The sequence below is a fragment of the Ochotona curzoniae genome, unplaced genomic scaffold, assembly GCF_017591425.1.
Source record: "Ochotona curzoniae isolate NIBS_2020 unplaced genomic scaffold, NIBS_Ocur_1.0 scaffold_3835, whole genome shotgun sequence".
Lineage (NCBI taxonomy): Eukaryota > Metazoa > Chordata > Mammalia > Lagomorpha > Ochotonidae > Ochotona > Ochotona curzoniae.
The window spans coordinates 27752908-27779822 of record NW_024467114.1 but is presented as its reverse complement, the minus strand read 5'-3'; the positions used below and the strand labels follow the sequence as shown (position 1 = coordinate 27779822).

General features: G+C 46.9%; 1 protein-coding gene across 7 annotated transcripts in view; it reads right to left on the bottom strand.

Annotated features, from left to right (window-relative positions):
* OSBPL3 (oxysterol binding protein like 3) overlaps positions 1 to 26915 on the bottom strand; it is a 155143-nt gene that overhangs the window by 33670 nt on the left and 94558 nt on the right. For 2 of the 7 annotated variants that reach the window (XM_040964648.1, XM_040964649.1), the window contains exons 3-12: positions 23518 to 23634; positions 23298 to 23351; positions 22322 to 22435; positions 17592 to 17759; positions 17003 to 17123; positions 15993 to 16096; positions 15695 to 15787; positions 13514 to 13670; positions 5919 to 6049; positions 2897 to 3004 (exon numbers count right to left, since the gene is read on the bottom strand). In XM_040964648.1, the coding sequence (XP_040820582.1) occupies positions 2897 to 3004; positions 5919 to 6049; positions 13514 to 13670; positions 15695 to 15787; positions 15993 to 16096; positions 17003 to 17123; positions 17592 to 17759; positions 22322 to 22435; positions 23298 to 23351; positions 23518 to 23634 (1167 nt within the window). The remainder of the gene's footprint in view (positions 1 to 2896; positions 3005 to 5918; positions 6050 to 13513; positions 13671 to 15694; positions 15788 to 15992; positions 16097 to 17002; positions 17124 to 17591; positions 17760 to 22321; positions 22436 to 23297; positions 23352 to 23517; positions 23635 to 26915) is intronic. The other 5 variants (XM_040964651.1, XM_040964653.1, XM_040964650.1 and 2 more) reach the window with 3 other exon arrangements.

Below are 26915 nucleotides of genomic sequence, written 5' to 3'. Positions count from 1 at the left end.
AGGAAGTCCCAGGATAATTTGTGGAACTAAAAGTGAGGTCTTGCCCAGAAGAGTTAGGAATTCAGTGTTAACAAAGCTCTCAGTTTCATCAACTCAAATGGCACCTAAGGAGAGGATGCTGTGACATGAGGGCTACCGTGAGTCTTCATAATCAACAAAGGGCAAGGGGTCTATGAAGTGACTAGCTGAGGAACACATGGAGATGTCTATCTCTTGCTCCTGTACTTGTCCTAAATAAGGCATCTGCAGCTCCTTAAAGATCCTTTTAACATGCAAGCAGCCCTTCTGAAGAGCAAGCTGCTCTCCTCCTCTGCCAAGGTCACTTTTGACTCTGTAAATAAGAACCATAGCTGTCATGTCCAAGGGCGAGAGAGACAGGTGCAGAGCTACTGAGTCAGAAGGTACCTTGGTGATGAACTGAGCTCCTGAAGGTTCATTAAGCAATGGAATCTTCCTGTGTTGTCCACCGGCCTGCTGCATGAGAGGCCAATAATTTATTTACTCGTTCTACTCAATAATTCATTACCAGCTACTCAGCTTTCCTACCTCCCTCCTCCTACCCTGAAGGTGCAAAGGATTTCCTGGTTGATCCAAACATCACAGGTTTCTCTGGCCCCCAAAGGCTTGGGTCCAGGAGTATTCTGGATTTTAGATTATGTGCATATACATGACATAATATCTTACGAATGGGACCCAAGTGTAAGCATAACACTCACTGAAGTCTGACGTACACTTTATACTATTTTATCCAATATTATTAGCACACCTGAATTTTGACTGTGACTCAGCAAGTGAGGTCAGGACTGATCTTTCCACTTGTGGTGTCACGGTAGCCCTCAGTTTGACTTTCAGTATTAGGATTTTGAGATTAGGGACATGCAACCTGGAGTCCTAGCCCCCCTAGTCCTTTCTGATCTCTGATCAACCCCAGCAATTTCTTAGGAATTTCAACGGGAAATTCAGCAAGCTTTCAGCAACCTCAAGATCCTATCTGGAAGGACTCAGGGCTACATTAATTGTAATAAATGTTGTATTGTAATAATGCCATAACATTAACAGAATCAGCTCAATTCAGTAACTGTCCCTTGTGTTTGTAATGCATGAGCAGTTAGTGTTCACCAACCTATTCCACAAAGAGCACAGAACACTCCCATAATCCCATCAGGTGAAAACATCAGTGCTGTGACACACACCTTCCCAATCCTTCCACTGGGTATTGTTTTGCTTCTTTAACAGCCCTTATAATCACACTGTAAAGGCACCAAAGCCTTCACCCTCCTAGGGTGCGCCTTAGCAGGAAGCTGGATCACAGGTGGAGTAGCCAGAACCAAATCAACACTCTGATAGGACACTGGGCTCTAGGGGCAGGCAGCTGCTTCTACTAACCCTTGCACCATTTCCTGGGGATGACAATGGCTTTCCTCTACTGGGAAAGAGCATGAGTCACAGCTGAGAAAACAATACAATACAGCCGATGGGAAACCTCCGAAAGAGGCAGTTGCCCCTCTGCTCTGGAAGCGTTCATTTGAGGGGTATGCCTGCAATCCATGAAGGACACTGCTGCGTCTGAGATCAGGGTCAAAGCTCTCTGAGAACAGTCGTGACGGTGGCTTTCTTTCTGAAATATACACAGCCTAGAGTGTATGCACGGAGCATGCATTCCACAAGGCACAGGTGAAGATGACCTGTCTAACCAGATGCTCAAGAAACAGACATGATCTATGAGACATTGGTATTTAAAAGCCAAGAACTCTGGGGAAACATGCCCCAAAGCAGAACCAGGGCTGGCAGCCAACGGCCACTCTCAGCCAAGACAAGCCAGGCTTTAACTCGTGGTGTGCACACTCAAGGGAGGCACACATCTCCTGTGATGTGGGGCACCACGGATATTCAGGTGCGCAGTCCCACAGGTGACAGTTTGGGTCTGGCCTCCAGGGGGTCCCTGAGGTCAACGGGTCAATAAAGGCATGTTCTAGTCGGCCACTGTCAAGGACCTCCCAACTACTACGAGAACAGGGACCTTCTGTAGAAACACAGTGACACCCTATCTGGCCAGTGACAGGTGGCACCGTTTGGACTTCAACCTGGACAGCTGCCTCGGGTCTTGGAATCGCTGCTGGCTTCAGCCTCCTCTTCTCTCCTCTCCTGCCCAAGGGCTTCCCAGGGTGGAAAGGAGGTGGTAGGTGAGGGTTTGATCTTCCTTGAAGCAAGCAAGGGAAGGAAGGAGGATGACAAAGCAATAGGCGCTGCTTTGAGAAGTTTTTATAGACACACGCACACACACACACACACACACACACACACACCACAGCTCTCACCTCCCTTTCCGTATGCTTTATTTTAAACACTCTCAGCCTACTAAGTCTGCCCAGGAGACTCGGAGCACACCTGGCGGCAGACGTGCCGGCTCAGCACAGTGGCCATCTCCGTTAGCCTCTCCAACTTAGGTCACGGGTCATGTGCTTATGTTTTCCAAGATTTCCCACAGAAAACACACTCACAGACTATTCTAGACAAGCACCTCAAGTCTTCTGAAAGTGTCATGGGCTGATGGAGCCTCCGCAGCCAGAGGGGAGAGCAAGCAGCTGGGCTCCACGGAGGAGACCTGCAGACATGCACCACCCCCACAGTGGGAAGGGAGGAGCCCCAGAGAGCAGGGTCACTGTGGGTCAAAGCAGCTACCTGGGTCGCTGGAGACCCCACTGCAGTGCCACCTGAAGAAGGGATGATGTTTAGAGAAGGGTCATGAGGCCAAAACAGGAAAAGGGAGAGGAGAAAAAGCAGTTGTACAATACGGCTGGCAGCAGGTTCAAGAAGGTTCTGGCATCCCCCAAGATCCGGGAAGGAGGTGGGGATGGCGGTGGCGGAGATGTCACTAGACAAGAAGCCTACCCACCTCTGCCAGGTTGTCACCGGACGTGGCACCGGCGGGGGGATCGAGGAGCAAGGACTCGGCATGGATTCTGCGCAAGCGTTCTTTAAGCTCTGTGTTTTGTGCTAGGGCCTGGAACACGTTAAAGAAAATAGTGGGCTCCGTTAGCAAATGCAGGTTTCACAGGTGCACAGCAGCCATGAAAGCCGTGGTTCACTGAGGGGACACAGCAGTGGCCCCAAGGGAGTGTGGCACCTAGATGCCATCACACGAGACATCACCCACGAGGGGACAGACAGGAGACTTGGGAAGGGGAGTAGCTCCTCTCGTGTCTCCTCCAGCGATGGAACATGTTGGCAAGGGCCACAGCAGCCAGTGCGAAGTATCTCCCAACACCTGCTCCTTCCCGGGGACCCCACGCTTCCCTCACCCTTAGAAGACGCTGCAGCAGCCTCTGCCCCCACCACCTGGTGCACTTCCATACGACTTAATCATCAGTCCGTGGAAACAGACCCTTTTAAAACTGCTGGGAAGCAAGACTTCTTGTGAAATGAACTTTGGCTCCAACAGAAATGTAGCTTATTCACTTGTTCTTTAGGATTGAGGCTACTTATTTTTCAAACTCAATTAAACATTGAACTTCACTTACCTGTAACAAGGACTTAAGGGACCACGGCTCTGGGGATGGCTGGACATGAGATGTATCTCTGAGACCAGCCTAGGCCTGCCTCTTGTCCCCCAGGGCAGGTTCCATTTCTCAGCCACCTCAGTAGGGAAGACACAGGCACAAAGTGGCAAGGTTTCCTTCATGTTGACACCCTGTGTGTTTCAGAGCCCCCGATCTCCCAGTGGCCCACCTCTGAAAGGGACAGAGGTCCCCAAGGCAGGCAAGTGTCCCCAGACACTCCTCAGGGTCTGCAGGAAGATGTATCCTGTCTTCTTGACTCCCATGGACAAGGGACTCCATGGCCTGGATCTTAACCACAGCTGAGGCTTCAGTTTTGGTGTCCACAGAGGGTCTAGGTTATTTGAAAGCCCTCTAGGATTATTGAGGAAATGATGAACTGAGGTCAACCTCAGATGACAACCTCTCTGGGACACCTGCTTTATTTTGGTCAATATGCCATGGGTGCAAGGGCTAGAATCTTACTACAGCCTGAAAACCAGACTACATTACTAATTTCTCTTTCCTTTTTCAACAACAGGCAGAGGAAATAAACATACCAAGATATCACATAAAGCATCACTCTCAGAGGACTCTAAACATCTTATTTTTCAAAAGCATGCTGGAGCTCAACGGGCCAATCCTTCACCTGCAGTGCCAGCATCCCATATGGCACCTGTTCTAGTCCCAGCTGATCTACTTCCACTCCACCAACTCCCTGACTGTGGCCTGGGAAAGCAGTGGACAATGGTTCAAGTCCTTGGGTCCCTGCACCCATGTGGGAGACTCAGAGGCTCCTGGCTTCAGATCGGCTCAGCTCTGGCCACTGTGGCCAATTGAGGAACGAACAAGAGGACACAAGAGTCTGTCTCTCCTCTCTGTAGATCTGCCTCTCAATAAATAAATAAACCAACCTTTTAAAAAATGCCTGCTGAATCTAGTTAGAAATCCAACCCCCCAAAAAAGGGGGTAGAAAGTTCCTTTTTGGTTTATCACACAGTTCCAAAATTATCAACCTGCTGAGAGAGAACTCCTTAGCAAAGTAACAACAGCTCAGGCCCAGAGTCTCAGGACTGACAATCAAGGTGGGTGTGAGGACCCTGGGAAGAGACGAGGGAGGGGACGAGCAGGGAGAAGTGTGCTTCGAAAAGCCCATCACAAGCACCTTGCTGCTAACTGCACTAAAAGCCGACCTAAGGGGAACAATAAAAAATGCAGTGTACTTCTCCGAAACAGAAAACAAACCACAGCAGCTCCCAGTGTGTGGCCGGGTATACATAAAGCTCCCAAGGAATATTTCTCTCTGGGTGCAGACTATACCAAGACTCAGCTTTATGCAGGTCTTCACACTACATCTAATTTTTCTCTGACAGACAGCATCCTTGGAATGGTGCCCTGAGTCAACAGTCCTTCAACAGTGTGTGGCAATGACATGCGCTACTGGCAAAAGAGCTACCGTTAACTCGATACCCTGAGAATTACTCATCACAGCAACATAATCAATAGAAAATAAAAAGACATTTTTCTGTTCCCTCCACACCTGTACTTGTTTACAGTAACAGAACTCTCTAATCCAACTTTACCTGACCTAAAATTAAAAAAATTTTATATTGCTTCTGATGGTAATTTCACAGGTACACACACTCTTTTTTCCAGTAGGAACTCCAATGTACAAGTGAAGAACACGAACAAAGAAGCATGCTGTTTGAAAATATCTCTAGTGTCTCCGCAGCAGGAATAACTGGATGTCAGCTATTTAAATAGCAAGAGGACAATCAGTCTAAGGGAGCCTGCCTATCCTGGTGAATGAACCCATGTTGATGAGGAGATGGTGCACGGAGCAGAAAGCGCCTCGACGGTGATTTTTCTGTTGTTAGGAAAGTACAATGATAAGCTGACAGCAGCTTGCCCATGCCCCCTTTCTGAATGTTTTATACTGTCTTATCAAATAAATCAATGTCAATGTCTTTCAAGGAACTCAAAGCCAGCTCTCTGCTTTGCAGGAGAGAAGCTAAGAATGGACACTGGAAGTTTCGCCTCATCACATGTCATTCAGAAAGTCAGCCTATGCCTGTGGTGTCCCAGGGCCACGAAATCCCCTCCACACTGTCAGCTTTTGTAAATATTAACAAACAGAGGTCCATGAGACACACACATGAACATACAAGTTTTATAGACATGGGAAAATTAGGATAAACTGGAGGAAACCAAAAAAGACTGACAGTTGTAGGCTGAGCTTTGATGCTTTCAATAAGCATAAAATAAAGGAGCAGGCTGGATCCTTTGTTTGGCTTTCTCATGCATCTAGCATAACAACAGACATGGGAGATAGATAAGAGTGATGAGCTGGACACATTTCCATGACACAGAGATGTGACTTACAGATGACAGGGCATGCTTCAGGCCGAGGACCTGAGCCGAAGGGGACGTCACAGCATCCTGCTCCAACAGCTGCCTCAGTCTCTCCCGCTCCATTGATATGGTATTAAAAGCTGACCTTAAGGCGAAGTAAACTATAGAGATACAATCATTAGAAAGAGAAATAAGAGGTATAATTGAATATGCAATACAGAAAGCTAACTTTATTCTATAATTGAATACAAAATATAGAAAGCTATGCTCCCTATGGAAGAATTTAGCAAAGTATCAGCCCTGAATAGTTTGAGTGCAGCAAACTACATTCCAGATTCACCTAGAAAAACACACACAGCACCAAGAGTTCACCCTTACCTAAATCATGGACTCCAGTGGTAAGTAGGTAACCCTGCACCTTCACCTACTGCACTGGGCAGAATCAGGTGGACTTTGCATGCTGCTGGGTGGGATGCCCTGAAAAAGGCACACTCCCTCCTCTGCTACAGTCTCGCCTGGGATGTGCCATCTGAAGTGATCAGATGTCAGGCAACGCCAAAGAGGAGGCTTCTGCTTCTGAAAGTTGCCCTGTAGTCTTCAAAAGCAGCCACCGAGGAATCAATACCAATGAAAGGCAGTTACATCAGCATGGCCAGGCCCAGTGCAATGACTCAGCAGTTAAATCCTCACCATGCATGCACCTGGACCCCATATAAGTATAGGTTTGAGTTTCCTGGATGCTCCACTTCCCATCTGGCTCCCTGCTTGTGGCCTGGGAAAGCAGTGCAGGATGGCCCAAAGACTGGAGACCTTTGCCCCTATGTAGGAGACCCAGAAATGGCTACTGATGCCTGGTTTTGCATCAGTTCAGCTCTAGCCATTGCAGCCACTTGTGGAGTAGACCAGCAGACGGAAGATCTTTCTCTGTAAATTTGCCTTTCCAATACAAATAAATTCATCTCTCTCTCTCTCTCTCTCTTTTTAAAGTAAAGGCAAAAACTGACTTAAAAAAAAAAAAAGAGGGAATGGCCAACCAGCACTGTGTATGGTCGTGGGCCAGAGTGCACATTCAAGAGGAAACGGCATTAAAGCCATTGCTAGGACCTCTGGCAACCTTTGAGTGTGCAAAGTGAAACAGGTAAAAGTACTGCTTCAATTATTTCCTGAACTGGATAACTATACTGTACTACGTGAAAGAAAGAACATTCCTTGTCAGTTACAGACATAAGGCATTAAGCCACAAAGAATGACATAATGGGAACCAGTGTTGTGGTGCAGAAGGGTAAGCAGCCGCCTGTGACCCAGCTCACTGCTGATGGACTGGGAAAGCAGTGGAAGAAGGTCCAGGTACTTGGGCCCCTACATCCATGTATGAGACCCAGATGGAATTCCTGGTCCTGACTCTAGCCTGGTCAAGTTCTGACCAACGTGCAGCCATTGGGGGAGTGAACCAGTGGATGGAAGAGCTTTTTCTCCCTCTTTTACTGTAACTTTGCCTTTCAAATAAATAAATCATAAAAAAGAATGACATAATTTATAAATCCTATTATCGAGGTGTACGTGTAAGAGGAATTACAAAAATAAACCTGGTAAGTCCATTAAGCTGCCACTTAGGACATCACATCCCATTCTGCAGTGCCTGGTTCGAGTCCCAACTACTCTGTATATGTGACCCAGCTCCCTGCTAATGCTCCTGGAGGTGGCAGATGATGGCCCAAGAACCTGGGTCCCTACCATGCCTGTGGGAAATCCAGATGGAGTCCCTGACTCCTGGTTCAGCCCTGGCAGGTGCAGACAGCTGGGGAGCAGGGAGATAGAAGTGCTCCCTCTCTTTCCATCACTCTGCCTTTCTAACAAATAAATACATACATAAAACTGAGAGGGCATCAGGCTTTGATTACATTAGTAGGTGTTACCTTCCAGGGATGGGAATGCTGCCGTCTGAATTACTGACTGCGGATATCACACGTGACTACCACCCTTCCAGTGCCCTTTATGGGATTCTGCTTTAGAAGGCCACAAACGGCCCGAGACTGCTTCTTCTCACATGACCTGGCACGTGAGCGAATCCCACCTGCCTGCTCCTTCAGAGGCATGAGTGCCCAAGCGCGCCCTAGGCAGCAATGCAGACACTAAATGCCTGCTGCTGACTTCGGCTGAGGTCGTGGTCGTTAGTGACAGACTTGGAGTGTTCCTTACAGAGTCACAGTGATAAACAGCAAGTTCTCACCAGCACCAACCCATGGTGCTGCTTACATTAACAGAAGACAAAGGGCAGCGAAAGGAAGGGGCAACAGACTTGGGGCTCTGTCACCAGCAGGAGGTCCCCAGCCACTCCATCTCTCATTCACACCATGACCTTTGTATGAATATGGGACATGCCAAAATCCCAGCATCCTCCCCGGCAGACGAGCGTCACAACAGCATTTACTTTCTAAGTTGGGGGTGGGGATTCATTAAGACAGTGAAGGGAAGGCACTGAACCTGATGCAGGTCACGTGATAACTGACTGTCCCTGGACTCATGACGATGGTGATGGGGAGAAGTGATACAGGCACGAGAGTGATGGGGAATCTGGTTGCCAGCTCTACGCCAAGCTTCCAAACTGCACCTGCAGTGAACTGCAGCCAGGGCAGAAGTTCCATGGAGGAGCAACTCACTAGAATCTACCGAGCACTAGAACAAGCTCTGGGGGTGAGCAACAAGTACTGCAGCCAATTGCTGCTCTGTGTGTCCTACTGGACAGGCACTGATGACCAACCCAGTCCCCAACACAAGTTCCCCCGAGCCACCTTGGTGGACCCCTTGAAGGACTTACTTCCCTGTTATGCTTATTTCTCCAAATACAATATACACAGCACTCAACCAGCTGCCACTGGCCCAGATCAATCCTGCCGCTAAAGGCAAAGGGCCTAAAGGTCAGGAAGCATCTCCGCAACCGTGGTGGGACCTGCTTCTAAGTTGATCAGAGGCAAATGCAAAACAAAGTGCTAGCATCTCATGTCAGAGGGGCCAGATCCTGGTTCTGTTCCGGATTCCAGCTTTCCTCTAACACCCATTCCAGGAGGTAGCAGGTGACGGGACGCAGTAGCTATCTGCCAGTCACCGACAGAGAAGGACGGATGGAGTTCCTGGCTCTCAGCTTTGGCCTGGCCCAGCTCTGGCTGCTGAAGGACATTGGATGTGAACCTACAGATAGACTGTCTCCCTTTCCCACTCTATTCTCCTACTGCCTTCGTGTCAGTTTGGTGAGCACTCGGTAAACGGAATCAGGATTTGGGGAGCTTTACAACAAGCACACTCATGCTGAATTCTAATCTACAAACAGTAAATGGCTTGGCTTTTTCTTGGGTCATGGAAGGGAGCTTTTAAAAGTTCATGGGAAGGGGCCCGGCACGATAACGTAATGGTTAAGGTCCTCGCCTTGAGCGCGCCGGGATCCCATATGGGTGCCAGTTCTGGTCCCGGCAGCTCCACTTCCCATCCATCTCCCTGCTTGTGGCCTGGGAAGGCAGTCGAGGACAGCCCAGGGCCTTGGGTTCCTACACCCACGTGGGAGACCTGGAGAAAATTCCTGGCTCCTGGCTTCAGATTGGCACAGCTCCAACCGTTGCAACCACTTGGGGAGTGAATCATCAGATGGAGGATCTTCTGCTCTGTCTCTCTTCCTCTCTGTACATCTGCCTTTCCAATGAAATGAATAAATCTTTTTTTAAAAAAGTTCATGGGAAACCAAATTAAAAGATAACAAATCCCATGAACATCTTGAAACTCACTAGGCTACCTTTCATAGAGCTCGGGCTCTATGAAACTTGTGCCACTGTGACCTAAGTTGGCGCTAACACTTCCCCAAGCTCAAAACACTTCATAAGATGCTAACTCAGTAATCATCATGCAGTAAGAACAAAAGTTTAAGTGGTTTGGGTTTGTTCTACATTTGGTGCTCATGATTACAAGTGCAGAGCCCCTTATCTGCAGGATAAGGCAGGACATGGATGTCCACCTTCCACTCAGAGTATCCTGACCTTGATCTGGATCCTGCACTCCCCATGACTTCTCACTCACTCCCTGTGCCCCTGACAGAACACTCTCACGAACTCTTCTGCTGGTCATCAGCAACAGAAGTCCTTGTGTTCAGGGTAAGACAACTCATCATGGAAGGCAGTCACAGAATGTGAAAGCTGGAAGACCGGACAACTGTCAGGACATGAACAGGTGGGGTGATGGAGGACCAGAGAAATGAAGCCTTGAAGCTCACAGTCAGGCAGAACAGTCGTGGTCACCCTACTGGTGCAGAGGGTCAACTCTGCAAAGCAGTACTATTTAGAGCACTTCCTGAAGGGTACTTCTCAGTAACTACAGTCCAGGAGGTTAAGTGCTAAAGTGGAGGGCTTCTCAAGTACAATAACACAAATCACTGAGTTAACATGAACAGGTTTCTGCAGAAAACCCGTAGAATGTCTCGGAGCCTTCACTACGCACTACTTCCTGTGTAAAATCAAAGGCAGCCAGAGTCAGCACTCAGTAACCAAACATTTCTAATTATGACATCCTTGTTTTGCTTCTTTTTAAAGGCATTTTGTGGGCAAAGTGTTCCGCAAAATGTATCTTGGGAAACATAGAAGTTAACATATTTAACAAAAACGGTGCCTTTTAGGATTTAATACCGTTTATTGTTTGCTTTCATGGAAGTTATTAGCAAACACACAAAGCTAGAACCATGAATCAATAAGAGCCATTTCAGGGCCTTGCCATTCCATGAAAATCGAATTTACAGTCTATAACTTTTAATAGGGATTTTTTTTTACTATTTTTTAAAGAACCTATGTATTTCTTTAAAAGCAGAATTAGAGAGGGAGGGAAGGAGAGAGAAAAGAGACAGTGTTTTCCACGCATTGGTTCAGTCCCTAATGGCCATACACATGGGACTGGGCCAGGCCAAAACCAACAGGCAGGAACTCAGTCTAGGTTTCCATGCTGATGGTAGGGGCTCAAGCTGTTTCCCAGGGCCACCAGCAGGGAAGTAGATTAAAAACAGGGTCAAGCCAGGGACTCAAACTGGTGTTTCAGTATGGGATTGTAGACATTGCAAGCAACAGCTTAACCCAAAGCACCACAATGCATCCTAACAAGGGGGGGGGGGGGTAGTTACTGGTGGCTCACCAAACGAGGAGAACTCAGCTGCAGTCAGAAGCTGGTTACAGAGCCTATGCTACACCAGTGATATGCCAGCCTTTAGTCCAGCTGCTCAGAAGTGACAGCCAACAACTGGAACAGCGACAGTCAGGACAGCACCACAGGCATCACCCTAACAAAACAAAGGCTTACATGGGAAGGCAGGCAGAGGTGCTGGAATACAAACTGGTGCCTACATGGGATCCCAGCACTTGAACCAGGAGGATTAACCAACAAAACCTTTGTACCAGGCCCTACAGTGCATTAAAAAAAAAATCCAGTCCCCTAGTACTGAATATTTAGGCTATTTTTTATTTTTTATTTTTGCAATTATTACAAGCTCACAGGAAGCTGTAAAACCAGAACAATGAAGTCCAATGTATCCTCTGGCCAGATGCTCCCAATGGACACCTTTTACCTAAGAATGGTGCAATCTAAAATCTAGCAAACTTATCATTATAGATCTTGGTCAGATTTCACCAGATGTATACACATTGACTTGTGTATGTGTGCAGACTTGGAGAAAGCAACACAATCACCACACAGAGTTTTCCAGCACCACAAAGATCTCTGAGTTATCTCTTGATAATCACACCCACAGTCCTGCACTCTTCTTTCCTGCCCCTAACCTCAGGGAGCCACCCACCTCTTTATCTCTGAAACTGTTATCATTTTAAACATGGGTTTACAACTGGAGCTATTCACTATGCACCATTTAGAGATGGGGTATTTTTATTCAGTATAATTTCCTTGAGATCCCTCTAAGCTGCTGAATGCATCAACTGTTCATCCCCTTTTACTGCTGAGTAGTATTGCATGGTATGGATTTATCACTGTATGGATTTAACAATTTGTCTGTTGAGGGATATTTGAGTTCTCATATTTGTCTACTACAAGTAAGTCTGCTCTGAACATCTGGGAAACATTTTTTCAGGTGAGATAAATGTCCAGAAATGTGACTTAGAAGTTACACAGTATATACATGATTGATTTTATACAGCAATGTCAAAACTGTCTCCACAGTGACTATACCACTTGAGGTGGCCACAAGCAAGGTCTAAGAGATCAAGCTTTCATGTATTCTCACTAGCATCTGGCGATGTCATGCTAAAAATTATTCTGGCTGTTCTAACAGGTGTAGAAGGATGGCTCATTATGACTTTAATTTACATATCCTTATAAATAGAGTAATAATATTGGACCCCTATCTCTAATGCTGACAACAGGCAGGGCTAGACCATGTTGAAACTTGGAGTCAGGAAATCCATTTGGGTCCCCTTTGTGAGTGGCAGGAACTCAAGTACTTGAGCCATCACCCACTGCTTCCCAGGAGTATCAGCAGGAAGCTGAACTGGAAGCCGAGCAGCTGGGATCCGAGCCAGCTGGTTCTCCAATATGGGATGTAGCCATCCCAAGCAGTGCATTAACCCATTGTGTCACAACACTAGCCCCAACTTCTAACTCTTCATACGATAAATAATACTAAAATAGGTACCATTTGAAGTAAATTCTTAAAAATGAATTCTTCAAACTAAAGTCACTGGATAGGCAGATTTAAAAAATCCAGTTGGAACATAAAGTTGCACTGCCCTCTAGTTAGTACCAACAGATGCCCCATAGGCAGCATACAAACTGGATGGCAAGCAAAAAAACAGTCATCCCTATCATGACATCCTCTGTATACCTCATTCATTTTTAAATTATGGAATTGATTACTGAAAGGCAAGGTGAAAGATCTTCCATTTGCTGTTTTACTCCCTAGATGGCTACAACAACCAGGTCTGGGAGAGGCCAAGCCAGCAGCCAGAAGCCAAAAACTATCCTGGTCTGCCACACAGGCATGGGGGTTCAAGCACTTTAGATACCATCTGCTGCTTTTTCAGGTGCATTAGCCAGGAGCTGGATCAGATGTGGAGCAGCTGGGTCTTGAACCAACCACTTTGATATAGGATGGCCAACAATGAAGTCACAACATCCTTTATATACTTTAAACCATCTCTAGATGACTCTTAATACTTAACACCACGTAAATGCTGTCTAAAACCACACTGCTCCACTCCTTTCCCAGGCAACAATGCTCCAGTATATAGGTTGCTTGCAGTGGGTATGTTTGGATGTGCTTTCTTCATGCATGAAAATGTTATTACTGCATTACTTAGGGAGTTCTCACAGGCAAAAAAAAAAAAAAGTCTGTGCATTTCAATACAGATAAAATTGTGGGGGGAGGATATTTTCAATCAGTAGATGTGCAACCTGCAGATTCTGTACATCAACTATATATTCAACATTCCTTCTTCCCCCTTAGAAATGAAAAAGAAACCTCTTGCCAATACAGTCTGTACTCCCAAGGAGGTAGGTAAAAATGAGGTGGCCAAGGTCTTCGTGGAGTAGAAAAAGCCACCCTGTGTGAGGACACCCCAGATTGAGATACGCACGGGTCACCAGCTCACCTTTATGTGCAATATGACACAGATCTTCCTGCATCTTAGAAAACTCTGATGAGGTTTCAGAGCCATCAGAATAATTTTTCTCTTCTCCAAAATCCAGAGTTGATAAATTCGGATTGGATGAGTGCAGTCTCACGGGGCCAGTGAAAGGTTTAGGGACCTAAACGACACCAAAGGGAGAGATTGCATGTCAGATGCCAAATGCTTCAAGCACTTACGTGGTTTTGAGATGGGAGCACTGGGACAGGATTAAGTCTCTCTATTGAGTTAAGTCTCTCTCTCTATTGAGCCATCAATCACAAAGATACTTCCTACAGTCACCTGCTTCTGGTGAAATAAAAACACATAAGGCACCTTATTTTTTCAGAAAGGACAGAAGCATTAAAAGTGGGTTGACCTACTCCATTGTTGGTGGGATTCCAGACTGGTGCAACCACTATGGAAGTCAGCATGGAGTATACTTAGGCAACTGAAAATCTACCTACCTTACGACCCAGCAATACCACTTCTAGCAAAACGACTTGTTACACAAGAAAGCAACGTGCACCCCTATGTTCATGGCATCACAATCAATAATTGCAAAAACATGGAAGCTACCTAAATGCTTGTTGACAGAGGACTGGATAAAGAAACTGTGGTTCATCTACTCTACGGAATACTACTCAGCTATTAAAAAAATTAAATACAATTGTTTATGACCAAACAGGCTAAATGGAAGATGATTATGCTAAGGGAAATGAGCCAATCCCCAAAGGTCAGATATCATATGTTTGTTCTAATGTAAGATAATATGATATCAAAGCTAAGGATTTTTTTCCTGTGAATTCCACCCTATTGCACCTCCTAGTTATTTATGCCTTTTGTAATAAGACCTTGTGGTGTAATCCATAAGAGACTGATTGCTTGCAATTATCTGAGATTGTCAATGTCCCTTTTATCACTGTTATTGCTACTGTAGTAATGCTGACCTAGTCCTTATCGTATTCTCATCAGAGCCACAGGGGACTCACGCTGGCACTTATTCCTATGTAAAGATGCTCAACACTCTTTTTCACCACCCCAGTGTCACAGTTATACCTTTGTTATATGTTTGTCAACCTCATGTGGATGAAGGCTCACTATTTTTTTTTCTTTTATGTTCTTTTTTTTTCTCCCTATGGTGGACTGTACTCAAGGGGATGCATAATGGAAATGTAGCAGAGCTTCGTATGTTGATAGGTGGAAACAGAAAGAAGTATGTCCTTATGCGTGCAGTACCAGGATGGACTCACAGCGCTATGGCTAATAATCTCCACGTTGTTGCCAGACACCTCAGTGGCAGCGTGATGGACTTGTGAAAATTCACAAAAGACATCCATTGTAAGATTGGAGGGGAGAGAATGGGTAGAGGAGGTGTCTTGGGAAGGGGTAGGGAGATCCCTGTGCCTATTAAGTGGTGTCATAAAACAAAACCTGGGGGTTGAAAATGATAGCTAAGGCTGTCGGACTTCCTCATTCAAAACCCTCCAGTATCTAGGCTGTTTGCAATGGGTATGTTCAGAAGCGCTTTCTTTATTTGTATGCCGGACTTTTACACAACTCACCTGCAGCATCTGTACCTGGAATACACTGTACATTGGAAGCCCTCAAGTTCAACTTATAAAGTGCTTTGAACCACAGAGCACACAAAGCACATGTTTTGACGCTGACAATGCTGAATTCAAATGGTAAAGGCCAGGTATTTGCACTGGGAAAGACAGCTCCTAGCATGACATGATACAGCGACACTCTCATAAGGGACAGGCTGGCGAGGAGAAGCAAGGCAGGGTCTGCACAAGGTCCAGCACCCAGTGGCAAGGCCACTTAGCGTCCCCTTGAGGGGTGGGTCACAGCATGTGGCCACGCTGCACTGACACAAGAGGCATGGCCAAGTAAGCAGGTAGAACAAGCAGGTAAACCAAGCAGTACAGTCTCCCGCCATGGTCACCTTAGACAATATTCCCTCCCACGCCCAGAGCATCCTAATATGCCTATCCTAGTCCCTCGAGAGTGGTAGTGATTGAATCTCTCTCTCTACCCGGGGTACTGGCGAGAACAACTAAAGAGTCTTCACTTGTCTGTTCGCCCGGTTGAGTCCAGTAGCCCCAGCACATGGTTCAAGACATCCAGTGAGAACAGCGGTCTGCTGACAGAAGCGACGGTTACCTGCAGCGTTCCTTTAGCATCTTTGCCAAGAGCGCGGGACCGCCACCTCCTGTGCGGCCTTTTTTCCTTTTTGGGACTTTCAAAAGCTCCACCCTTTGTTTCAAAATGGGAAAGAGAGAGAAAGAGAGAGAGAGAGAGAGCAGAGACAGTAAGGTGCATCAGACCAACAGGGATAAACACCGAGCAAAGCGGCCATCTCAATCCCCTTGAATTGGGCTAAAGCAACCAACTGGACAGCACCCCACCATTAGTCAAAGGCTGGAAGGGCGGGAGGCAAGCCCAGGAGGAACCTGCTGACCTGGATGGCGTTGATGGCTGGTGCCGAGTATGTGCGATGCAGGACGTCCATGTTCTGCAGCAGCTGGCTCATCTCTGCCAGGAACGCTTGGCAGTGTGCCAGGTCTGTGGGCCGAAGACAGAGGAACTCAGGACTCCCCAGGAGCAGCCCAGACTGCGGCTTCTGGCTCCCGACTCCAGCTGCCGGCCAGACAGATCCCAGGCAGCAGCTGTGACGGCTCACGTAATCAGGTTCCCGTCACCCATGGTAGTTTCTGGTTCCTGACGTGGGGCTGGCCCAGTCCTAGCAACTGTAGGCATTTGGAAGAACACTCCAAGCAGATGAGAACTAGCTGTCTCTCTCTCTCTCTCTCTGCTCCACCCCATCCATGAATACATGAATTACTAAGTGAGATGATGATCGAGCAGAGAAATTTTTTGCCAGTTTGCATATGTTCAGGTTCCACCTGCCAACGATTAAATCAGAATGTTGACAATCTCTCTGGTGGTCTTCAGTCTTTTTTTAGTTCCCTGCTAATTAAAATTTCCTTATGGAGGGGAGTCTCAACCATAGCTTATAATCACCCAGGGAAATCAGTGCCAGTGGGGTCCCCAGACGGATCTCAAGAGATCCCTCTGGGAGCAAGGCCCAGGCCCAGGCATCCCTGAGCTGTCAGTTTCTCCCAGTGACTCCAGCTGGGAAAGAGCACCTAAAAGTGTACATTTTCACCTGCAGAACACTGCCTCTCTGGCTTGGGTGCACATTGGAACCATTTAAACAGAGAGGGAGCTGGGCAGCCCCCGGTCCCAAAGATGGGGCCCTGCAAGCCCATGTAGAATGCAGGCTTCAGTAGCCAAGGGAACGCACCTGCACGCACAGCCAGGGGATGGATGTGTTCTCAGAGACAACATGGTGTGTGGCACTCAGAAGCAAAGGAAGGAAGGGGCAGGAGGGCACGAACACCCCCGGGTGCAAGCCCCCTCTGGGGTCAGGGAGGACCAGCACAGGGAGAGGCAGAGGCTCCACTCTACCTTTTGAGCATTTCTCCATGTCCTCCGAAGACTGCAACCAGAGCGGAACTCGCGGCTCCCCGCAAGAAAACGACAGGTTGCTTCCGGTTTGAAATGAGTTCTGCTTTGATATGCTGCTACGCTGTTCCACGGAGGAGAAACACAGAGTAAAATGAAGTGAGACTTGGCAAGGAAGGGGGCATGTGTGGTGAAGCACAATAGACTGGCTGGGCACTAACGGACACCCTCTGTTGGGATCAGGAGAAACTTCTAGCAACATGCTCTGCAGGAGTCCCTAACACCTCCGGAGGTCCCTCCAGCTTGGGGTACCATTTTACCACTAGATAAGAAAACAAAGCCAAACTGGGGCATGCACAGGCACCAAGGTCCTCCTCACACACGCCTCCCGAGTCCCGGACCGGTCAGTCACAGTGCTCGTCCGGACCTGCTTCAGCCTCACGGACAGAAGCCCAGGCAATGACAGCCCAACGGACCCTGCTTCTCCCTGCGAGCTCGCTTCTTCCCTCAGACTCAGCTTCCGAGATGGGCTGCCCCGCCCAAGACGTTACCCTCTTTCTTTTGGACTCTTCATTGGCAAAATGTCTCTTACCTTCCTGTTGGAAATAGGGTCAAACACCCCAGGAGCAGGGTCTGGGACGGTGGACGCCGAGAGGAAGTGATTCACTTCCCGTGGGAACATGGCAATTTCGTTCTGGCGGTACATGCGGTGGTGTCGCAGTCGGCACACCCACTCATCAAAAACATCCTCGGACTTGACCTAAAGCATGGGCCGTCCACAGAAGGGAGACAAAAGGTTACACATTGGAGTGAACAACTTTCCATCTGAGGCCACTCCTAACCTCTTCTTTTCTTTAATTCTTTTTACTTTCTTAAAAAACTTATTTTGAGATGTAGAGTTACCAATAAAAGAAGAGGCAGAGAATCCTCCACCTGTTGGTTTGCTTCCCAAATGGCTACATTGGGGCTGGAACAGAAATAGAACAGTGGGGACTTGAACTGGCAGTGATTTTATCCCACTCCTGGCACATAAGTTGGCACATGTTGAAAGCCTAACAGTTCATGTTTCTGCAGACTAATGAAACCAGCTGGAGCTAAAAATGGAGAATAAAAGCAGTTTTGATAAGGTATCTATATTCAGAAAAGAGATAAATTTTTATGTTATTTTCAAGAAAGCCAAGAAAATATCAGCATATAAAACAAACTGAAATTCACAGTTCTGTCTCCTTCTTAATTTTCATTTGCTCTCATCTTCTTTGTGAAAGAGAGACAGAAGGAGATCTTCAGTCTACTGGCTCACTGCCTACAGCAGGTCGATCCAGGCCAGCCCCAAGTAAGGAGCCTAGAATTCCATCCGGTCTCCCCCGTGGGTGGCCAGGGAGCCAACCACTTGAGTCATCACCGCTGTTTCTCCCAGGGCATGCACGCACAGGAAGGTACGACTGAAGTGGAGCCAGGATTCAACAGGCACTCCTAGCTGGGATGTGCATGCCAAGTGGGTCTCAGACATCGCATTCAATGCCCGTTCCGCTTTAAGGTGCCTGAAAGCGTTTCCAAAGTTTCTAATCCTAGACTCTGCTGCCCATTCTGAAAATACTAGCATCATTTTCCTTTTTAAACTCTTTTTTACTTCCTTCTTTTCAGACCAATCTTCTCTGAACTGGAACGAATTAGTAAATTCTCCTTAAAATATTTAACCTCGTTCACCTTGCCTGAGAAGAATACACGGCGGCTGAGGAGGGTGTTACTGAATGCGAACCTACTGACTTAACTGAAGCTCCTACTGCAGGAGACAGAACGAAGATAAAGCAATACACAGCAATACTACCTTTTAAAATATCTTCAGTTATTGCACTCACAAAACACTGAGCTGTTTCCTCCACAGATGAGCAGCTCTCAATTTCTATTTTCTATGAAGATCTTTCATAAGGACTTTTATTAGAACATCTTTCAAGTGCTTATAAAAATACTGAAAGGAATATAATAAGCACATAAAATGTACCATGTGCTTCTCTTCAAAGTCAGCACTTCTGTGTACCAGAGTATCATTCCCCTTTATCCAACAGGGCTACATTCTACAACCATCAATGGATGCCTGTGAGCATGGAGTACTGAGCCCATGAGAAGCCAGGGTTCTTCTGAGTCACCCACACCCTTCACAGAGTTTATCAGTTAGGCACCATAAGAGATACCGGGAACTACCACTAACAAAACAGGCCATCATAGCCACATGTTACCATAAAGTTTGTAAGTGTGGCCCCTCTCTCTCAACTATGTTATAGCAAGTTCACCTTTTCACTTAAAGTGAGCATTCCATGGTTTCTCTTTGGCTTACGCAGGGTACATAGGTAGTGTTACTTTGGTGCAAAAGTTTTTTTTTTTTTTATAATATCTATTTTCATGAGCTTTTCCAAGGTGGTTTGTAGGAATGGACTTGTTTATTTATTTACTTACTCATTGCACCAAATTAACCTTAACTTAATTCTATCTTTATGAATTTTTCAAGTGTCCTTGTACAAACTGGTACCATCATTCCTGGTGCATCTTGAGAGCCTTTTTTTTTTTTAAAGATTTATTTTTATTATTTTTTTCATTGGAAAGGCGGATATACAGAGAGGAGAGACAGAGAGGAAGATCTTCCGTCCGATGATTCACTCCCCAAGTGAGCACAACGGGCCGATACTATGCCGATCCGAAGCCAGGAGCCTCTTCCTGGTCTCCCACGCAGGTTCCCAAAGCTTGGGGCTGTCCTCAACTGCTTTCCCAGGCCACAGGCAGGGAGCTGGAAGGGAAGCGGGGCTGCCGGGATTAGAACCGGCGCCCATATGGGATCCCGGGCGTGCAAGGCGAGGACCTTTAACCACTTGCGCCACCGCGCCGGGCCCGAGAGCCTTTTTAAATAGAATGAAGATTACTCAAACACAAGCACCCTGACACCTCCACAGTAATCTGATAACAGGACAACTGCTAGGTCCTAACAGGTCGACACCACATACCATGTGGACACAGCAGGATGATTCGTGTTCTGGGAGGAACAGGGCACAACGGCCTGAGGGCTCATCACCATAAACAAAACAGCATGAGTTTAAGGACAACAAACTGTTTACTTTTGGAATTTTTCCATTAATATTTGCACTTAATACTGACTTAAACCTTGGTAAGCAAAATTGCACATATGGGGGAAACTACTGTTCTAAAATTTTCAAACAGAAAAGTGATAGAGATCTGCATATTAGGGCACAAAGACCTAATTTAAAATAACCTGCAAGATGTGGAGCAAGGTTGACTTCCAAGAGGAAACCCAGGTCAAGCTTTACTAACAGCGCAGCTGGGAGCACTGGCGTGCCAATGAATGTTCGCAGTGGCTTTCACTGAAAAACTGTTAGGCGAACGATGATGGGAGTGAGGCTGAGTGCCAATCAGACGGGCATCCTTTAATGTGTCATTTACAGGAAGAAGCAATATAGACTCCCTTTTATCTGCTTCCCCTTAATTACATTCCTGAAATGGGCTGTATTTCCCAGATGTGGTTCAGCGGACTTTTACAGGAATCTTCTTTATCCTAATCTATTTTCAGACACTCTTAAAAGTAGGTGCCCAAAGAATGTATCTGAATTCACTGCCTGTTGCTCAAACAACATGCAAAAATAGGAGGGCTTCACCAGCCTTGGGTACCCTGTGACTCTGGGTGGACAGCGCTTTGTTCTTTGTGCCCAAGGCCTCCAGCTCTGGGAGAAGAAAATGGCTATGGACGGCCCACATCGTACACCTGCCTGATCCTCAGCCTGTGAACCCTTGGTCCCAAGTTCAACCCAAGCTGAACACTTGGTCAACTATACTGGCCCACAGCAGCAGACATGACTGCTGGTCAGAAAAAGGAACATAAAACCAAACAGCACCTAAAGGGAATCCTACAGAGAAAAAATTAACACTGCTAATCAGAATATTAGGTATCTGTGTGTATCAAGGCATTCTAATTCTTTAAAATTCATATTTACTTCTATTCTGTTAACCCCAATAGTGGATATATTAGAATTCATTGTTTCTTCTCTGTGTCAAAGCATTGGAAGTGCAGGCAGGAATAAACTACATTGTCATGGACATTGACTTTGAAATGTGGGATGGAATGGGGTAGTTATGGGGTTAGTATGGCTTTCTAATTTTCTTAAGATTATAGGCCTTACTCTCCGTTACTTCCCAAGGTTATTCACCACCAGGGATGGTGTTGCCCCCCAGGGACTTCTGGGAACATCTAGAGATACCTCTGGCTGTCACCAGTGGAGTGAGATGCTACTTCAGTCTGGGTGGGAGAGGCCAAAGATACTGTCCACCACCCTACAATGCACAGGGCAGCCCCCAGAACAAGGAATGACCCAGACTGTGAGATCAAGAGAAAACCCGGATTGAGAAACCCTGCCCAAGGGTACAGAGTTAGTCTAGGTGATTGCATGGCTCTGCCTGTCTCACCAGGTCCACTAACCATTAGTGTTTGTGTTAGGTCCATGTTGTTCGGTCCTCGCATGAAGGTAATGGGGTACTTTAGGACACCAAGCCAATGGGCGACGGTGCCTTCCTCTTCCTCACCTTCAGCCCTCATCCTTAATACCCCAAATGGTTTGCCCATGGGAAAGAGTTGGAGCATTTTCTCAGTTAATCTCTGTCACTTGGGTACCACCTCATCACTTGTGTGCTGTTTGGATACAGGCACTGTGGCAAGTAGCCAAAATGAACCGTATCACAATGTTGTTTTCACTCTTTAGGCAAGAAAAACAAGATGTTCAGAGAGGAGGTGATCTGCAAAGTTCAACAGAGAGCAAGTGGCCGTGTCAAGATGGGAACCAGCTCTGGATCTCACACACTCAATGCTTTTCACTACCTCTACCACCTGCATGACAGACAGCCGTGAGAGGCAGTAAGCACACATCCACACTGTAGGGGAAAGTCACTGACATTTCACTAGGATGTAATAATAATATAAGATAGGGTCCCCAGACTGAGGGGGGCACACATGCCAGCCTGTGGTACAAGGTTCTCCACCAAGGGTGAAACATCTGCCTGGAGCAGGCAGGGGTAAATGCACAAAGCTTGCTATGGCACTAGAGGAGAGGAAGGAGGCACAGGGATGCCAAGCTTCCCAGCAGGGCCAGGAGAGGGTCCAGCACAGGAAGATCTGTCCACCCAAATGGCAATGGCATCCATCAGAATCACCACGGTAACATTCATGTTGGCTGAACATCCCAGTGTGTAGGAACTGCCTGGCCTTTCTCCCCACCCTAAGCGAGGCCTGCCCCATGGGAGCCCACGCCTGCGCAGCCGCCTCACCTTCAGATGATAGATGTGCTCTTCAGTGTCCAGGTCTATGCATTTGGACGACTTCTTCACGGACATCACCGAGAGCCCCACATCGATGCAGCCATGCAGCTTCTCTCTCTCGATCTGCAGAGGCACCGGGGGCCACCTGAGAACCCTGATGTTCATACGCTCATGTCCTAGTCACTGCCATCCAAGCTCTTCCCATCTTCCCCACCCACCAGCAATAAAGATGAACACCACTGCTTGTCTGGCAAGCCCTTGGGCTGCTACAGGGCACCATCTTCCTTCACCTGTGGGGTAGGAAGCATTCTGCCCACTCCCCAGATGGGAAGGTAGAGGTGCAGAAGACTTAAGGAAGAAGCAGTAAACACAATCGGTCTCCAAGGAAGCAGGAAGATAACCTATGGTCTGACTCTGCGCTAACCCATGAACCACACTGCCACCCACTGAAGTCGTCCCTGGTGTCTACGTTCATTTAGAAGTGCCATAGAGGAAGGATGATGGGCAGCAGGCTGAGGGCAGCTAGAAGAGTAACAGAAGAGAGGACTCTTGCAAGCCCAAGGCTATTGCCCAGCTGGGACCCTCAGAGGCCACTGCCTTGTGCTAGCTTGAGGGACCTTCCCCCTCAGCCAGGGCCTTCTCTGTCAAACCCCATGAGATGTTGGGATACACCTGTGTTTGACTCCCATTTCGTGGCTGTAAAGATGTCCTCTCCCTTCCAGTGAATACCTGGAGCACAACCCTAGGGCCAGAGCAGACTCTGAATACCTAGTGGGGCAACCGGAGGAGCCCCCGGCCTGCCACCTGCCAGGTGAACAGAGACTACTTGGAACACCCACCCCGACCCTGGGGGACCGGCACCTCTGCTCTGCCCAGACAAACTGGGAGCCCTCAGGGCTTCAGCAGAGGGAATTGCGCTGTATGTTCAGATACACACAATCCTTCCCAGTCCCTGGGGGCAAGCTGGGCCATTGGAGATACTTACATCGGCTTGGCTCTTAGCGTACTTCAAGATTCCTTTGTCCAGATAGAAGAATCTCTGTGGGGAAGAAATAACAGCCCCATAAAGCATGTCACTGAAACACTGTACCCCTGACATTAAGTGTTGACTTCAAATCAAACGGAAGTGCCCAAGAACCAGGTGCTAGATGGGGCAGTGTGAGTGGGTTCTGGCCCAGAAGTGCCCAAGGGCCCACATGTCTTACCTTGTGCCAGCCTTTTAAGGGCCATTTCCTCTTTTTCAGCAAAAATCCTTTCTGGATTGGTGGCTCCTGGGTATAATTCATCTCTCCCCTTAGGCCTTCCACCACTTCCCAGCTGTCCTGTTTCAACACAAGAGTTCATCCTCAATGTCACTCTTTCATAAAAACGTAACAACGTTAGGAAGCACTTTCTGCTATCTGTTAAGTCCACGCAAGACATAAGCCTGGCTGGGAGAAGAAATTCAAATTCAATTGCCATGCACTCCATGGACTTTACAGGTGTAATGCAGAAACGTACTGACAGCAAATCTGATTTTTTTTAAGCTCTCCTTAAAAGGAAATATTTCTCTTGGTGTTTGACAACCACTGCTACAGGGAAAGATTTTACTGAAAGTCCGATTTTTGTTCACTTGGGTATCATTGTGTAGTTACTGCTGGGCTTTATCTGAATGTTAACCAAATAGCACAGATTTCAGAGAAGTTCTGTGTGTTTGATGAGGAGACAGGTTTGGTTTAAGAACTGGCTGAGAAGTATGAGATTCCGTTCAGAGAGTTAAAATGACAATCAGACCAAAACAAGCATACAGGTAAAATTCACACCTTTCCATTTTAGGTATTGCAGTTTTAGAAATCTTGAGCATCAAAGAATGATTTTTTTTCAGCCAGTATTTTTAGCTTCTTTTTCCAGAAAGTTCTCCTGCCCTTTTCTGTTTCAAAACCTTTTCTATTTTGGCCAATTATTACTCTAGTAAACTAAGTCCAGGTTTGAAAAGAAACAGACAAGCTTTCATTCGTTGTCATTTTGGTCATGTAGACTATCTGCAAAGGGATTTTAAAAGAAAAACACCAAAATTCTACAACTTTTGAGTGTTTAAAAATGCATAAATCATTGCTAAACTACCAGGAGGAACCAAAATTGACACTATTCCCATGATCGGGACAATTTTTACAGTTGCTGTAATGTTTACATTATCTTTAAAAAGATTTACTTATTTGAATTCAGAGTTTCAGAGAGGGAGAGGGAGAAACAGACAGAACTTCCTTCTACTGATTTATTCCCCAGCTGACTGCGACAACCAGGGTTGGGGCAGGACAAAATCCAAAGCCAGGAGCTTCACCGGGGTCTCCAGGAGGGTGGCAGGGACCTAAGAATGTGGGAAGGCTTCTGCTGTTTTCCCCTGATCACTAGCAGAAAGCTGGATAACAAATGGAGCAGCTGGGATACAAACCAGCCAGCGTCACAAGCGGCAGTTTTACCTGAGATGCCACAACATCAGGTCTGAATATTTTTACATTCTGGAGATACAATATATGTAAATTGCACACACCTTACAACTACAACTCCGTTAACATGACCACATATGCACTCAGGAACTTCTGTCCAGATCAGATACATTTCCAATGCCTGGTAATTACATTTTGCAAATGTGTCATCCTGCCCAAGACTGCATGTTAACTAGCTGACTAACTTCATCTACTACAAACTCCAAGACAGGCAGGGCAGGCAGAGACCACAGGTACTGGGTGACTGACACCAAATCTAGGCCAGCAACCAGGAGCAAAAAGGCAGTTAGCCCCAAGGCCCATGACACTGTCTGACAAGGACACCAGACATACAGGAGGCCGGGGTGGTCCCAGCTTGGCTGCCACACTGTCCCCAAGTTCAACACCCAACACACGGGACCAATCTGGTAACAAGAACCTCTTCCTACTTTAGCAGCAAACCCATTATGTCATGGTCCTGACAGACATGCCTCCTCTGTGACTCACATTAACTACAAGGAATAGCACACGCAGAGTTTTAAAATACCATGTAGGCACGTCTCCTAGGATCTAAAGATGAGAAATGAATTCCTCAGTGGACAAGAGCGAAGCTTAGAAGAAAACTCCAGTTTTTAAATCAAAGACCTCTTTTTCAGAAAGGGAGTAACGCTGGAAGGCATATCTCTAGGACAATAGGGACAGACTGTGCAGTCACTCCATCACACCCAGACAGTAACGGGAGAATGCATGTGATTAAGCAAAGGGAAGCCACAGTTTGGATCACATTAATTTTAGCTCAGAAAATTGTTCCTTAAAGTGTAAAGTGCTTCACCTGTCTGAATGTTAATGAATTTTTGCTGTTTGCCTTCTCCAGGGAAAATCTGCTAGTTGCCTGGGATTCCATCAGTGTCCCATCTCTGCTTTCCAGCAGCTCATCCCGTGGATGATGTGGGTAAGTTTCAACAGCCCCACAATAGGTTACTGGACTTCAAACGGTCCAGTTGATTTCTGATTTCTCCCACAATGTCCACCCTGCTGTCCTGTGAACAGTCCCCATCTGGCCAGTGAAGAGGCTTAGACTTGGAATCAGGCTGCAGACAGATTTAAGATCTTAAAACATTGTAAATTAGTTTTCCATAGAAGTGTGCCCAGTATCTGGGACACATAGCTGCTGACAAATCAGTTACAACCCACTGTATCTGTGAACCAGGGTAAGGTGTGTTGTTGGCATTAAACAGAGTATCCAAAGCTGGAGATGTCTGGCTTGGGAGCTTGCCCTTTGCCTGTGTTTGTTTAAAGACTTCCCAGCAGAAGGCCACCTGCAGAGTGCTAACACTGAACAAGCAGACACATCTGCTCAGCCTGTTCACTCATGCGCAGGGCAAATGCCACCAGGGATCAGACACATTTGCACATTTCACTGAACAGCAACAGGAAAAAGGAGGAGACCAGACAGACCTGTAGTTTAAATGGGGACACGAATCAATTTCAGAACGGCTTCATGTTAGGACTGGATTACTCCTACCCACCAGACACAGATCCTGAGTCCCTATGCAGGAGCCAAAGTACACTGGATCAGCTGGCCCAAAAAATTCAAAATGGGTTTGCCTTTCTGTCACCTACAAGATATCACCCATTTTCCTCATTTTACCTTGCACTGGGACTCAGGGCTTAAGACTGCAATCAAGTTGGACAAGTCTGAGCTGAAGAATGCAGGAAAATGGTAACTCACCTTGACTAAGGAAGAAAGGCCTCCAGCCAGCTCCTCTCCTGAGCCCTGCATCCAGTCCCTCCCATGTCTGACACCAGGCTTAAGTCACATGGCTCAAATCTGGCAGCCAACATTGTTCTGCCTGTGGGTTCTCGCTGGAGCTGGGGAGGCGGAAGCACTTCTGGCCATCACGGTGGTAAGAGTGGGTCATCTCCAGCCTCATTTAGCCATGGTTTCACACACATCCCCAAGGTATTGTCCAAAGCATAAGTAGACATTTTTTCTGAGTACAAACTGTCTTGGAAGGAAGGTAGTGAATAGCACTAGACTTGATTTCACAAGTGGGACCATATTTCTGCACAGTTTTCATAGACTCCCAATTGCCAGGAGTGAAAATACCAAATAACAGAAGCAACACTACTCAACC